This window comes from Filicampus tigris, chromosome 12 (assembly GCF_054856515.1).
Source record: "Filicampus tigris isolate MCC_2025a chromosome 12, RoL_Ftig_1.0, whole genome shotgun sequence".
In the NCBI taxonomy this organism is placed as follows: Eukaryota; Metazoa; Chordata; class Actinopteri; order Syngnathiformes; family Syngnathidae; genus Filicampus; species Filicampus tigris.
Genome location: NC_141228.1, coordinates 3,473,170 through 3,489,136, shown reverse-complemented (window position 1 = coordinate 3,489,136; position 15,967 = coordinate 3,473,170). Strand labels below are relative to the sequence as shown.

The 15,967-nt window shown below is 41.8% G+C and overlaps 1 protein-coding gene across 4 annotated transcripts in view; it reads right to left on the bottom strand.

The window, feature by feature from the left end:
- The window catches only part of tprb (translocated promoter region b, nuclear basket protein), a 30,154-nt gene that overhangs the window by 610 nt on the left and 13,577 nt on the right, over positions 1-15,967 (bottom strand). Inside the window, exons 27-50 of one of the 4 annotated variants that reach the window (XM_086048207.1) lie at positions 14,980-15,127; positions 14,553-14,690; positions 13,773-13,904; positions 11,959-12,089; positions 11,197-11,407; positions 10,985-11,128; positions 10,656-10,845; positions 9,217-9,431; positions 9,047-9,120; positions 8,765-8,961; positions 8,279-8,569; positions 7,022-7,188; positions 6,859-6,939; positions 6,465-6,650; positions 5,697-5,843; positions 4,209-4,302; positions 3,770-3,879; positions 3,447-3,521; positions 3,259-3,350; positions 2,168-2,265; positions 1,986-2,084; positions 1,740-1,893; positions 469-596; positions 301-387 (exon numbers count right to left, since the gene is read on the bottom strand). In XM_086048207.1, the coding sequence (XP_085904333.1) occupies positions 301-387; positions 469-596; positions 1,740-1,893; positions 1,986-2,084; positions 2,168-2,265; positions 3,259-3,350; positions 3,447-3,521; positions 3,770-3,879; positions 4,209-4,302; positions 5,697-5,843; positions 6,465-6,650; positions 6,859-6,939; positions 7,022-7,188; positions 8,279-8,569; positions 8,765-8,961; positions 9,047-9,120; positions 9,217-9,431; positions 10,656-10,845; positions 10,985-11,128; positions 11,197-11,407; positions 11,959-12,089; positions 13,773-13,904; positions 14,553-14,690; positions 14,980-15,127 (3,389 nt within the window). The remainder of the gene's footprint in view (positions 1-300; positions 388-468; positions 597-1,739; positions 1,894-1,985; positions 2,085-2,167; positions 2,266-3,258; positions 3,351-3,446; positions 3,522-3,769; positions 3,880-4,208; positions 4,303-5,696; positions 5,844-6,464; positions 6,651-6,858; positions 6,940-7,021; positions 7,189-8,278; positions 8,570-8,764; positions 8,962-9,046; positions 9,121-9,216; positions 9,432-10,655; positions 10,846-10,984; positions 11,129-11,196; positions 11,408-11,958; positions 12,090-13,772; positions 13,905-14,552; positions 14,691-14,979; positions 15,128-15,967) is intronic. The other 3 variants (XM_086048208.1, XM_086048209.1, XM_086048210.1) reach the window with 3 other exon arrangements.

Genomic DNA, 15,967 nt, shown 5'->3' with positions numbered 1-15,967 from the left:
TGGTCTTCTGAGAAGTAATTCCCAATGTGTATAATCAGTGAGTTTCACTTTTTGAATTGAACTGCTGAAATAAATTTGCTAATTTATTTAGATGCACTTTTTTTTTTTTAAACCTTAATTTCTACATCTATTTACAAAGCACTATCTGCAGGCTTAAGGATTCAACATTTATTGGTAAATGTAAGATTTCTCATTAAATATGAGCACTGCAAGTAGGCAATATGTAGTAATGACATCATGTTGATATGTATTTTAGCATGTGTATTTGACTCTATGGGACGGGAAGAGCTGAAAGGTTACCTCCTCTCTTGGCGCGCCCACCGCGGCTACCTGGCCAACGCTGCAGTTGTCTGCTTGGTGCAGCCCTGGATGGAGCACTGCTCGTATCTGCCATGCATCATTCAAAAGGACTGTTTGAGTTACATGTCTTAAAAATGTCAGGTCACCACGTTAGATCACCAAGTGTACCTGCAGAGCTGGACGAAGGCTCCTGGCTGGTGGAAGGTAGGCTGGCTGTGTCGGAAGGCTGACTGGGCTCCACCAAATCATCCTGAGATACCACAGCATCTACCGAACTCTCAGCACTGGGTCTGGAACTAATGTGGAATATACCTTTAGCGTTTTTCATTTGAGTGTAACACATTATTTTACTATAATCAAGGGTTTCCCCAAATATTTCAGCTCAAAACCTACAGTCCCCCCCAAACGTATCTGACCGGCGAGGCCAATTCCTTTCTTTTCGTTGTACTGTATACGCAAGACATTTTAGTTTCAGATCAAATGATGACTATCAAACAAAAGTTCATAATTCCAGCCTTTATTTCATGGTATTTACATCTAGATGTGTTAAACAACTCAGGACGGAGCACCTTTTGTTTGAAGCCAACCACTTTTGAAGTGAGCAAAAATATTGGAACAGACATTACTAAATTAACGAGGAAGTGAACCCAAACATATTTTTCAAAATGTTCCCAGCAGGCCCACTAGTTGAAACAAGGCATTCTGATAAATATTGCGTTTGTGGAATAAGAGTTTTAATCCACTCATTTTTAGCCATCTCTGGGGGCGGCCATTTTGTCACTTCTGTCGACTGAAAATGACATCACAACTGCTCAGGATTCAGGTAACGACCAATCACAGCTGACCTGTTTTCTGAAGCTGAGCCGTACATTTTTTATTTTTCACTTAAAATATTTCATTTTGGTTTTTTGAAACAATTGAGGTGTATATGCTATAGCTCAAATTAATGGTAAACAAAGTTTTTAAATGATTTACCTGGGTCTCATTTATTTACATCACCACAAAAGCCCGATATTTTAACGGGGGTTTGACAGTGTTGACTTTTTATATCCACTGTATTTGCGAAAACCCTAAAGTATTGTTACGGTCATACAATAAAGTTATGTTAAAAGCAGCAATTTTGTGGCAAAGTACAAATTGCTGTCATAAAATTGACAATGGTGATATAAAATGAAATGTCATTTATTTGGCAACCGACCTTCAGTTGATATAAAACAATCAATTCCTGACTAAGCGGTCAGTCAGCTCAAGTCCTGAGCAAGTGGATCTGTTTATTCTCTCAAGTACTTCTCAAGCACTTTAGAGCGCTTTATGAAACATTCAAGTAAACTTTTGAAAATGCAACAATGAAGCACTTAAAAATTCGAGCGCCAGTTGAAATATACTGTTTAACCTTGCTCTCATTGGTCTGACAAATAACAGCATGGACAGCATCTTACTTATCAGGGTCTGACTCCAGGAAGACGTCATCTCTTTCCTCGCTCGTGCTGGCTGTGAAAGGACCGGCAAGTATGCCGGGAGTGGACGTGCTCACCATAGGAACCGACTGAGAGGCCTGCTCTGCCGTGTCTGATGGAACCACCTCAGAGAAGACTACCAGTTGGAGAAGGGTCAGTATAAATATATACACTGATTCTTTGGGTGTGTGCTCCTTGTTCAGTATTCCAATGAAAACTAAGCGATACCTGGAGCCGCCATTTGTAGTGGTGTGGTGGGAACACTACGCCCGCCAGATTCTTCTTCATGAGATGTGAGGAACAAGGGGCTGTCAAACATCCCAAGGCCTGAAGAGGGTCACAATGACATTAAATGTTTTGCCATTTAAAGTGGGTTCAGATAAACGACATAACCGCTAGTGGGCGTCTACCTCCTTGGGCTGCAAGCTGGCCGAGATCTGAGCTGGTCTGTGGCACTTCGTCCGATTGGCCAAAACGGAAGGTCCTTGCAGCCACTTGGGGAGAACTGCTGAAGGAAACACAGGAATTACCAGGGAACATTTGTTGGCAGACGCATTGGGAGAGGAGACCTAAGTTGATTGAACACACACATGGTTTTGTGTTTTTTTAGCTATGCTCGACTCCACATGACAAAAATAATGGATGAATGAATAAATAAAATAAAATAAAAATACGGATCTGCGCTTTCTTCCCCTTTAGTGTGTGGTGTACTCAAGTGAAGTTTAGTCGGAATTACAGACGGAAGCCAGTTCAAAATTAGAGGCGGACAGGCCTATAGAGTAGACGGGTACTATTTTTTCCCGCAGGAAAAAAGGCGAATGACGGACGACGGAAGGCTACCCACGCTACAGACTGATGGTGAATAATGGACACTCAATTTGTAGCAAAATGCCCAGCACTGCATGTGTTGGATATGAGTTAAGCAGCAAAATTCACCGATTTTTATCCATTTTAGGGTGCGGCCATTTTGCCACTTGCTGTTGACTGAAAATGTCATCACAGTTACCGGGTACTCAGGGCTCAGATAACGACCAATCACGGCACTGTTTTCTGAAGCTGAGCCATGATTGCTTGTTACGTGAGCCCCGAGCAATTCTGATGTCATTTTCAGTCAACAGAGATTGACAAAATGCCCCCCCCCCCCAGATGGACAAAAACAGATGGATTTTACTGCTCAACTCATGTTCCACAAACATAATATTAATTAACATGCTGTGTTTAGACTAGTGGGGCTACATAGAACATAGTATAGCAAAGACATTTTTGGGGTTGACTTCGTATTTAAGACACTTCATATATATTTCACAGCCATAAAGTAAAAAACAAAATCCATGAAATTGTGGTAATTTATTTCTCGAACGTGAAAATGCGGAATGTGTGCACGTCGTGAGAATGGAGCGAATTGAGTAAGCTACTCTCGCGACACCACCGCAGCACATATACAGACCAAAGACAACAGGCCATTCCTAGAATTAAAAAGGTCTGCATGTGTGAGACTTACTGGACAGCCTGGTCAAAACTATCAGAGCGGTGTGGCACCACCAGTGTGGGAGCGCTAGGTACCATCCGGTCCTCTTCATCAATGAGGTGCTGCTGCAAAGAGTACCAGTTAGTCAAATAGTGTCGTGTTATGTGCTGTGTGCACACTTGGCTCTGGCACATGAATAAAATATTGCGGATGAGACTTACAGCACTGCTGGGGACCCCAGAGAGCTGAGGGACCCTGCCCACCGACTGGCGACGAACAGGGATGCGCTGGGACATCTAATAGAAACACAATGGTATATTTTTCCACTTAAGCTGCATGACCAAATGATAAAAATGTGCTTCTTTGTGGGTTCAAAAACGATGTGATATCTTTAATTAATGATGAGCAGTGGATGACAAATTAATTGAAATCTGATCTATAGTGTATATCTTACTTTATGGCGCACAAAGCTGAGTTTCATATTATTAGAGGAAGAGGATTTTATTATCACCTTGTGATATGATCTGTGCTATGTGCTACATACCTGAGTGGGGGTTAGTGGATGTGTTGGTCTCCTTGGTGATTGGGGCATACGTATACCAGAGCTTGTGATGGGTTGTTCGGTAGAGAAGGCCTCCATTGTCGTGGCCTCAACTAAAACATTTGGAGACGTGATCATGTCAATGGAGGGAGGACTGTCATTCATTGCAGTACATTACAGTCGTCTTATCATTCTGGTAAAGAGTGCCCGTCGGCATATTAGAGATTTTGTTTTTAGGTAGCAACACTGTAGGGAGGACTACAACAGAGAATGCACAACCGTTTTTGCCACCCTCTCCTTCAGACAGACAACAACATTACAACTGTTCGAGTCACGGTGAAGCATTTGATAACTAATTAGATGACGGGACAGGTTGTGAGAACATTGGGCGAGTCCAAGGTGGAGTTACACGTGTGCATTAATAAGATTTCCTGGATCTTACAGCTGGCCGTCTGGGAATCTGCTGGCCTCTGGGTGGAGTCGGACGCCCCCAAACTCTCCTCTGTCTCTGTCCCTGGGTCGGTTACGTCAGCTCCCTGAGAAGAGGAAGGGGCAGAAAAAAGATATTGTAAGAAGAAAACTCCATAAGCAAACAAGTTCTGAAGAAAACAAGTTGTAACAATGTCAAAACTTGGAACTTTTAAGGGAAGCAGAATATGGAAATGGACAGAAAATGGTTGGAAAAAACAAAAGCATGGTATAGATGCTAAACACAGATCACCTCATTCACACATAATCAGAAAGCCAAGCTACATTTTCAATTTTTACAATGTAGGCTGTGAAACTGAATCACAGCACCCTTCAGAGAAGGGGACAAGAATGTTTAAAAAACTACTGTTGGGGAACTCTCAAATGTGCCTCATACATCTCAATGTGGATTTAAAAGCTCCAGCGAAATAACCTGTTCTGTGGCCTTTTCTAACTAACTTAGCTTTATTACTCGCTTTTTATGCTGCCGTCAGACCGAACATAAGCTGATATACCGAGTGGCACGGCTGAAATAAAAATGTTGCTTCTTCGCCCATTCTGCCGGGGTTTGTAAATAAACTTTTTGTGGCGCTGTGTCGCCAACAGCCGATGGGCATCGAGAATGTACTTACTATATCACTCGCAGCAGCAGTACAAGCAAAAACAGACACAGCATGGTGAAAGAAAAATTCGGTGGTCTGAGGGGCCGAGAGGTATGCATCACAGCTCCCTTCCAACAGCAGGTGGGACTGAGCCAAAAAGGAGCAGGCTTGGAATATAGGGGACAAGGAAGTTGGAATATCTGGGAAATGGATTGACTTGTTTACTGTTGTTGAACTGTCAACCAAGATAGCAATTAGCAGACGAAGTACACAACCACCGGTCACCAGACTGACTAGCAGTTTGTTTGTTTTTTCTGTCAGAGGAGGAGGAGCCCATCCTCTTCTCCACTTGAAGCACGCAGAGTAACGCGATATTTCATGTCCGGTCTGAACCTAACTTAGTTCAACTGTTTACTAAGTCATCCTACCTCGGTGGTCGCTTCAGTCATTTAGAGCCAACTGGCAAGTGTTTTTTTTTCCAGCAAAGGTTGTTAACAGTCGAGATTTTATTACATAACTCCTGAGTTCCACAAAAACAACATGGGTAGCAATTTAAAGATCATCAGACGAGTCTCAGTCAAGCGGATCACAAGTGGCACAACAAATTGGCGATGTGAAGTCACTGACTCATCCTGAAGCCTGGACGTGCAAGAAACGCGTAAACGGTCAACTAGTGAATTAAACACTCTGAGACAGCAACTTGTGCCACAGACGTCAAATTCAGCTGGGCTAAGAGTGGAAAACTTGAGTTGCTGAGCTGGAAAGAGCAGAGGACCTGTGTGGGAAGGGTTAACGTCTACTGGAAATGACAAGTGTGTGGGTGAGTGTACGCAGGCACACGATAGGTGTGCTAATCAAACCTCTGTGTCATCTCCTTCGTAGGCTTCATTGCCTTCCCCACTCCCTTCGTTACTCTCCTCTCCGTCTTCTATCCCCCCGTCATCTTCCTCCTCCTCTTCCTCCACCTCCTCCTCCTCATCTTCCTCCTCATCGCCCTCATCGTAGTCCTACAGAAGATAAACATCAGCAGGGTCATGGAGACTCTTGAGCCTGTACCAGCTGACTTGGGGTGAGAGGTGAGGTACACCTTGGACTGGTCACGAGTCAATTACATGACTGACACAGAGACGGAGCGACAGCCTTTGTGGAAGAGAATTCAATCGCACTGGGCTGAAATACCAGTTCAAAGGTGGTAGAAGTTGGTCTACTTAGTGCAAAACAAGACAGGATTTCAGGTATCAGAAACAATGGTTATACAACTAAAGTAGTTAAGGGATTATAAGTAAATATTTTTTTCCAACAGCCTAATTCTTCAATTGCATTTAGAGCACGGATGGACAATTCTTTATGCCATAGGGTCACATTAGAATTAATAAATAAATAAACAATTATTTAGGTATAGGGAAGAAAACCTATTATCAAGATTTTGACGTTTACTTGGTTTTTCACAACTTGCAGCAATTATTCAAAACAAGTGTATGTGTTCTTTGACTGTGTACCATACAAACATAAAAAAAAAACCACACAAATAGGCCAGAGCTGAGATTCAATGCCAGGAGGCAATATTGCAAACACCTGACCCCACTGTGCTGTCTAAATAAACCATATTTCTTCTTTTTTTACTTTACCTGCTCATCCTCCTCTTCGTCCCCATCTTCTGGGTTTTCCTCACTCTCTGTATCAGTTACTATGACTATTACTTCTAGCTGCTGCTCAGGAGTTTCACTCTGCGCAAGAGAGACTTCTTGGTGCATGGTGGTAGATTGCGAAGCTGCACTCTCATCATCATCATCCAGCGCCGCAAGCTCTTCAGTCTACAGGGCCAAACAACCAATGCAGTTTAACAACATAAAAACTACGTTACTCTAGTGACTCTTTTTGACAATGTAATTAGGTGGATTTTAGGTACCATTACCAAATCTTCTGTCATTTATTACATTATGACCAAACCTGAGCATGTCCAAGGGTAAATTTACCTGCGCTTCATTGATGTATCATTATCTGTGTTGTATGTCGGCATACCTGACTGGCTTCTACAATCTCTTGACTGTCTGTTGGTACCACGCCCTCAGCCTCAGCACTGTCATCGGCCATTACTTCCTCCTGAAAGAACCACATGCCACCAGTGTCTTTAATACGGTTCCAGATAACTAATAAAGATCTGCAAGCCGTGTAACCTCCTCACCTCTGGACCCACTCTTTGGATAATGCGCAGCTTCTTTGGAATGGGAGCCCTGGAGGTGTCATCCTGGGGGGCCTCAGTATCTGTGACCACAGTGCCACTACTTTCATCTTCTTCACGGGGCCTTTTGGACAATGAAGATGATGATGATGATCCTGGTGTCGCTGAAACTAGACAAAGCGTGGCTTTTATTTGGACAAATCTTAGATAGTGAGGTTGAACATTGGTATTTGCGATACAGGCTTCCCAATAACAAATGACATGGCTTAAAGTGATAATCTCCTGTCTGTCATTTTTTCCCCTCTGTGTACGATACTGAACTAATCGGCATGGTACCAGGAGAAATCGGTCGCCAACTCTTCTACTCCCGCAAAAAGCAAGGATGTGCTTAGGTACCGGAAGATACCAGATTTTATGTGAATCGGTACTTGGGAGTAACCAAAAGAAGTACCAACTTCTTATCAGTATATATGGCGTAGGGTTGGCCATTGTTTGAATTTGAAAGATTCCAGTTCTGATTCCTCCCTTTCGATTCAGGTCCCAAACGATTCTTGACTCCGGTTCTTTTAGGGGGAGGGTGAAACAAAAACAAAAAAAAGTTTGCATGGTTTAAATTGGGGGTGTCCAAACTACAGCCGTCCATTTTATATTATTTTTTGCAGTCCCCAGCATAGACGAAAATGAACGTTTGACACGGTCCATGTCGTTTGCCTGCATTGTACTGCAGAACTTACTTTCTACTCTGGGTGGCAAGCCAGGAAAAGAGAAGTAGTATGTTTTTATCTGTGAATTTCTTGTTTTCAACCAAACATCAATCAAACGTTTGGCCGCAGCAGGTCACTTATTTTGGGATACAATTGACTGAACTCGAATATGAATTTCAATGATAAACTTTTTTGAACGTTTATTCTTTATTCGTTTTTTAACAAGTATTAATATCAAGTCTGTGAAATTACATTTATTTCATGAAAAAAAATAAGTCACAGGAGTAAAGGTTACTCTCACTAGACCGCTTTATTTTTGAAAACCTCAAAAATAATCTACCTATTCAGGCAATGTGCCTGCAGCGTTGTGGCCACAGCTATGGTGTGGAAAGCACTTAGGATGACACATACACCCCCCCCCCCCACACACGGCGGGTCTTGTCAGAAAAAAATAAAAAATTCCTACGCCGGAATTACAGCACTATGCGAGAGTACTTTAAGCCATGCATATTGTACTTTTCTAAACAAAGTGATAGATGATTCCTTTTCTTCTCACCAGTTCCAAACACAGCAGAGGTAGAGGATGTTGAAGGCCATTCCACCTGGGAGCTCTGAGTTGCCTCAATAATCACAGGCGGCAGCTCCTGAGTGACTGGCTCAGCATGGGTGACACTCTGCTGTTGAGTTGGCTGGACAAAGGCTGTGGCCTGTGTTTGGGTTTGCTGCACAGTCAGCATGGGGCTGGCTAAGGTGGTCTGGATGTTGGGGCTTGCTGAGCGCACAGAACCACTGGCACTCCCATACACAGTCACATGCTCCACTGGCGGACCCTCTGTAGTCTGCATGGCTGCAGAGAAAGATAGGTCATTAGGTAAAATTCATTTAATGAACATCTCATAATGCCTTGGCAGTTGACATTCCTTAAAAAACTTCAGACTCAACTAGATAGGAGCTAAATAACTGACCTGTTGGATGCCATTAGATTGGCCACAACCATTATTTTAGAACGTTCAATCTTCTACATGCCAATATGAAGATTTACCTTCCTGGCTCTCGACTTGTGTTGTGGGCATGACAGTAGCGGTGGGTGTTGGAGTGGGCACAGTGGCTGGGGTGATCATGGGCCTGATGCTTGCCCTTGGAGTGGGTTTGTTCCCTGGGTTGACAGCTTGCTTGCTGGCTGTGGCTACTACAGGTGTTGGCTTTATGTTGGCAGTTGGAGGCTCAGAGGTACTGGCACTGAAAGCAAAGACGGCAAAAAAATGTCAGTTTGCTCCTCTAGGACCCTGTTGGACTCGATAAACGTTTCCCCGGGGCATCATACCTGCCCCTGTCTGCAGCTGGGGTAGACTTCAGACTGATCTGTCTCTGTTCTGTGCTTCGCTGCTGCTCCTGAGGCTAGAACCATAACAGACACCGAGTCATAGACTTATTGGATTTCTTTGTGTAGAGAACAGACATTTTTAAATGAAAAAACTCGGAGCGGAGACTCACTTTACTTGGACCTGCCTCAGCAGGCTCATCTCTTTGCTCTTGTCTTTCTTGCTGACCTCGAAGTTCTCTCAGCTCTCTCTCCTGTCGATTAAACCGTCCCTCGTACTGAGACTTTATAGCGCTTACGCGCACCTCTAACTCCTCGTTCAGCTGCTTTTGCTCCTCAAAACGCTGCTTTAGCTCCTCATTTTCCTTCTGCAGCTCGTCTTTGGCGCCTGGACGTGATGTGCATATTCAAGATTAAAATGAATACAAAGAACAACAAAATTGCAGTGCAACTTGAGACAGTAACGGGGAGAACAAGATTGTAAGAAGACTTGTGTTTTTCCTGTGATTTTATTATTCGTGTCTGATTTGAGTACGTTGTTGGGATGTCGCAATAATCGGCAATATCATGATATCGTGAAATTAAAATTACCACGATGTCACGATATCAACAGCAGCAAATCTGTTTAAAAGCTCAAGTTGTTTCCCATTTGTGCAGTTCCAGCATCCTCTGGTGGTTACTTTATTAGTGCAGTTTAATTTGATGTATGTTTTATGAAGGGAAACATAACACTCTTAAGTTACTCCACAAATTGACCCAAGTCACAATGTGAGCGTCCATTAGCAAGTAAGTGCCTCAATATTAGGTGTTTGGTCGTTGTAAGTCATTTATATACCGTACATTGAGGTTAATGTTAACTGTACGATTTGAACTATATGGATAACTAGGGCCACAGCTAATTAGCATTGTGTAGAGACATTTACATGCAGCTGCTCATGTTTATTTTATTTGTATTTCGTGTTCTACAGAAACAATACACACACCAACGCTACCAAATTAAACAGAGTATTGCTCACATGAACAAAACTATGTTCATACCAGACAATATTTTTCAACATCTCCATTGGCCCGCTTCAGCCAAACACAGCATTGTGAACTACATAGACCATGATACGTTGAACTGCTGAGCCAATAGGAGCGCATGACTGGCCAAGCCTGTTTCTTTGTGAATGCTGTTATGTACAAAAACAGAATATTGTGATGTTTTTTTTATAGGACCCCCCCTTTTATTTAACAATATCATGAATTTTTATACAGCATTGTGAGCTTTTTATACATCGCCAACGTCCCCGCAATACCGTGATAATTATCGTACCGCGAGGTTCATCGTGATATCGTATCGTGACATTTGGATATCGTGACATCCCGAGTACTTTGCGTTTGCGTTTTTCTGTTGTGCAGCTTTTTATGATGATTCAGTGACTTCAATTAGTTTTAAAACAGTCTTAGCTTTTTAGTTTAGCACACAAACATACTTGTAAAATAAAAGTACTTCTTTTGAGCACTTAGAGCATTGTACAAAAATGAAAACTGCATTACAAACTAAATATCAGCATCATCATCATGCTCATGATTGTAGGTGATTGTGGGCAATGGGGAAATGTGCTCTTACTTATGAGCTGGCTGATCCTTTGCTTGGCAAAAACAATGGCCTTCCTGGTCTTTTCCACCTTGTCTGCCATCTGTTGTTTCAGTGTGTCCTCTTTCTCCTGCAGCTCTTGCCTTAGCCTGCCCAGCTCTGTCTGCAGCTTGGTTGACTGTTCCTGAGCATTGTGCGCCTCATTTTCACGCTCTGCAACCACCTTTACAAAGAGCAAATGCCAATTAAAAAATGGCAAACGTGTTCGCAGTCAAATCGTATAATTTCAGTAACGACAAACGTATGGCCATAGACTGTTTTACAATAATCAAGAGCAAGGAAGGACATATTAGATGTTTCACCTTGTTGATGCTCTCCAGCTGTCCCTCCAGGTCTTTAATTCTTGTGTCAGCTTGGCTCAGAGAGTCCCGAAGTCCCTGCAGTTCCTGAACCGAGGCTTGACGAGCCTCTTCTTCTTTCGATGGCCCTGCAGTCTCAGCTACAATCTAGAAGAAGTACAGACAAGACTTAATCAGGGCACAAATGAGATAGTAGACAATTAGGGCACACTTACCTTGTCATGTTGTACTTTGAGCTCATCATACTGAGTCTTGTAGCGACGCCCAAGCTTTTTGACCTGGGTGATCGTCTTTACCTTCTCCTGAATTTCAAGACTCTTTGCAACGACCTCTTCTTTGAGCAAATTTCTGTCTTCGGTTATCTTACTCAAATTATCCAGCAAGTTTTGTATTTGGCTTTGCTGGGATGTTGTAAGATTGCTGGTCCTAAAAACAGATGTTCAGAGAACACAATTAAATGTTATGAAAGGACATGGTTAACTTTAGGCTGCCGCATTACTGATCACTCGTGTAGTGTACGGGGGTTCTGCCACATGATTGGTGTAGCCAAGTCTCGGCCATTGTTTTTTTTTTATTGCACTTGCACAATGCAGTGACATTGCAAATTATAACGAATCAAAATGCACAGGAGCCTTCACACAGTCGAAATATAAATTTCCAAGAGACACAGCTGTCCGCTGCACGTCGCCAAGTGACAGAAATTTTGGACTATAATGCTAACTGTTTTTTTTTTTTCTTCATAGTTTGGCTGGTCCTGCAATTTGTAGTCAAGTTCAACTTAAAATTTGAGCTAGAGGCCTGCCTAAAATTAATGTACAAGGAAACCCCCATGAATTCCCAGTGATAGGGACAGAGACAAAATCCGTACAGAAAACGCCGATACTCAAATATAAAATATTTTACCATGGAGGAGAGAGAAAAAAGTCAAGAAATATGCAACTCGACTTCATATACAAAAAACAATTACAATTTCTCACCTGGTAACCTCTGCTTTGATCCGGTTGTTCTCGTCAATGAGCTGCTGTATACGTTTAAGGTGTACTTCCTTCTCTAAATGCAGACGCTTGTATTCATCTGGATCTGAATCTTTTTGCTGACTCACCAAATGCTAAAAAAAAAGAAAAAAAAAAGAAAATTATAAAGCAGGGGCATTAAAGCAAAATCTACATGTTACTGGAAGCTCATGTACTGCACATTCCCAGTAATGTATATATATTCAGGGATGCACATAAACGGTACACCAGTGAGCATGACCACTGCAAGTTGAATAACGTGGTCCAGTTCAAGTCTCTCACCGTGCTTTTGCGCACTAGAATAACGCAGCTCAGTCATTCGGCTTGACTGCGGTCAGGCTATGCAGCCTCAATTCGAAGTCAAGTCTTCCGCCGCAATGATTGGTAACTTCAAAATTAAAGCCTAGTGGGCATTGATATCTATGTACACAATGGTACTTCTTGTGTTTTTATTCTGAAGCTGATCCTTGCGGCAGCGTATCAACAACAGTTGTTGTGGCAGCTGCCCTGAGTCAACTGGCTCTGGCGCTAACAACTACTTCATATATTTGCCGAAATAGACTGTGGCCAAACACGTCGTAGGAGAGCTGCCGGAGGGGCGCACATCTCCGTGTCGCTCCTTGCTCCGTAGTGCAAAAAAAGATTGGGCATTGGACCGCTGGCCTAGAGAAGTATGCTAAGATAGCTAGCCAGGGTCCTGGGTGCCAGAGGTGGACAATTGATTTTTCGAACAGGTCATGCAACTCACTTGTGTTAAAGAGCAATCACGGATCAGATTCAGAAGATAATTCAGCCGTGATAGGTCATTGTGAGCAGTTGTGATGTCATTTTCAATCAACAGAAGACAAAATGGCCGCCCCCAGAGATGGCTAAAAACGAGTGCATTTTGCTGCTTGATTTATATTCCCACTAGTGTTTCAACTAGTGGGCCTGCTGGGAACATATTCTTGAAAAAAAATATGTTTGTGTTGACTTCCGCTTTAAGTATGAATTTAATGTATTTTTTTTTTTTCCTTTTATAAAAGCAGTACATTCTGTAGGTTTAATAAGCTGACATTATGCAGCCTTGGTATGTTGTTGTAATTTTGAAATAAAAAGAGAAAACTGAAAAAACAAATACAGAAAAAGGTTATTCAGTTATATCAAAATGACATCTACACCTACTAACGATAAACCTTTCCCAAGTGTGTACAAAAGTTCTATGCAGCCTTGGTATGTTGTCGTAATTTTGAAATAAAAAGAGAAAACTGAAAAAACAAATACAGAAAAAGGTTATTCAGTTATATCAAAATGACATCTACACCTACTAACGATAAACCTTTCCCAAGTGTGTACAAAAGTTCATCCATGGGGTTGGGGAAAAAATGAGCACAAAACAACAACCTGGTACTCATTTGAGGACCATGCCAAAATTTTTATGTGCACCCCTGTACATATTATTAGTTTACTTGCAACTGCTTAATGCAATCTCTCACTGCCTTGTTCTCGCATACTGTACAGTGCAGTTTAACTAGACAAATATGCAAGATGATTGGGGGTACAACAGCAAATGAATAAGAGTTCTGCTCAGGGGCAGAAGGGAAAGCGCTGTCGAATCTGTAGTGCCACAGCTGCCCCCTGGAGAACAAAAATGGCACTGCTGAAGCTGTTTAACACTGCCAGAGCGCTGTCTTCATGTACAGTACATGCAGCACTTACTGGTTTTAGGACGGCCCATAGGCTACATTTTGTGCATGGCACCAATGATATTAGCGCGGTTGGCCAGGCTTTCAACTAACCTGTGTCCGAGCCTTCCAGCGCTTGATTTCCTCGTCCAGTATTTTTTTCTCCATTTGTAGCATGCCACTCTTCTCACTCAGCTCCGTGTTTGCCTGTTTCAGTGGCAAAAGGTCTGACTCCAACTTTTGCACCTGGAATATTAACGAGATGATTAATTTGGACCGATTAGTATGTTCCAAACGTGTGTTTTTGGCATGCCCAACTTCTGGGTGACTTCGTTGTTTATATCCACGGAGCGTAGTGTAGTTTTGAGAAGTATGTTAAGTAAAGTGTTCTGTGATATATCCTGTACAATTCCCTTTCTTCAGCAACACAAGGCCAACTTTTGCTGCTCACCACATCACGAGTGGAGTTGTCCCAAAATGGTTTGGCGTGAACAAGACCCATAAAAAAACAAACATGTCTTACCAAAGTTGTGTTATGTATAAAAGCTGGTTCCCCAGATGTCAAGAACAAGTAGATTTACCAAAGCAAGTCTATTTCCCCAAAGGCGGATTTTCCGGCACATATCCGGGACCTTTTTTTGTCTTTGCTTTCGTAAACTCATGTAAGAGGGCTTCAAGCAACATAAGAAAACTTCTCTTTGCACAAAAAAAACTATGTCCGAACACAAGAAATCCCGATCTATGAAACTTCTATACGGTTAAAATACTGTACTGTACTTCAATTTTTGAGAGTGGAAACAAGCAAATCAGGGGACCGTATAATGTAAGAGTGCAGAGAATTTTTTTTTTTTTTTATGAAGGGCACACACCCACACCCAGATAGACAAAACTTACCTTAGCTTGGGTTTGCTGCAGCTCTTTTTCCAATTTATCTTTCTCCTCTCGCAGCATCTTGTTTGTCTCCATTAGGATGCTCATAGTTTCTGTCTTTTTCATCAGTTCATCATGCTGGGCTAGGGTCTTTGCAGTCACCTGACATACAAGCATTTATGATTTGGGTCACAAACTATTGTTTAAGTCAATCACTATATTTGTTTTTCATAATTAACTTCATAAGGTCAAACTGCATGTCACAAAATGTTCTTCTACATTCATTAGGGCACAATCATTCAATGGCATGATCAAGTGTGTCTGAACGTTTGGCAAGTGCCATATATGTCTTGCAACAAAACGTCAAAGTGGGGGGAAAAAAAAGACAGGTTCCCACCTACTGAGGCCTAAGCATTACTATTAACTGTGGGTTTTCGGGCAACAAACCTACCTGCATCCTCTGTCGAGCAGCGCTCAAGCTGTCCTGAACCTCTTTTAGCTCTTGCTCCAGGTGTTCAACCCTTAGGCGGTAACGCAAACTCTCCCCTTGAGCAAACTCAAAACGAGACTCTGCAATCTCTTTTTCACGACGCACAAACCTATGACAAATAATGGTAAGAAGTTTGTAATTGTATAGTACCTTACACCTTCATATTATTCAAATCAGCTTGTCCAAATACTCTAATTTCAGCCGCTCAACAATACCTACTCTTTGATTTCTACAGTTTTTCATAAAAGCGGACTGATATCTTTTGTTTAATTAAAATGAGACATTTGCAAACATCTGCTTTTACTTTGGAAAACAATGAATGAATCAGTTTCAAAAAGGTTGATTGGTACATCAATCCCTCTTGTGTGGTATTGCTTAATTGTTCTTTAGTTAATCACTAAATAATACCAATAATAATTGGTTAATAATCATGAAAAAACAGTTTTGGTAATACACTTTAAAGCAAATTAAAGTGCAATCTGATTATTCTATTAATTGATGGGATAATCAATACTAAACATATTCAATAGTAACAGGGCTACACCAGACCTATGACAAGGGACACGGGTACAGAAGACAATGCTTTTTTTTTTTTTGGTACGAACTGATTGGGGTTGGTTCCACCGAGCAACAATTCAAGCAAAATCAAAACGGAACCATGTTTTGGTTCCAAAACCAGTCCTTATTAAATGTTACTGTGGGGCGGTGGGCGGTCTTGTTTTAAATTCATTGTGTTTTGTTATTTTTCAAACTTTATGTATGAAAAAATGTTAAATTGATTTTTTAAAAAATCTTATTGGTAAATATATTAACATTTATTAGCACAAATACCAGCACCAAAAATTGGTACCGTTCAGTAATGGTATGGATTCCCAGGTACCGGGAATTGGAACCGAACCAGTTCAAAAGCGAAAGGTACCCATGACACCAAATTTAACCGAATGACGAT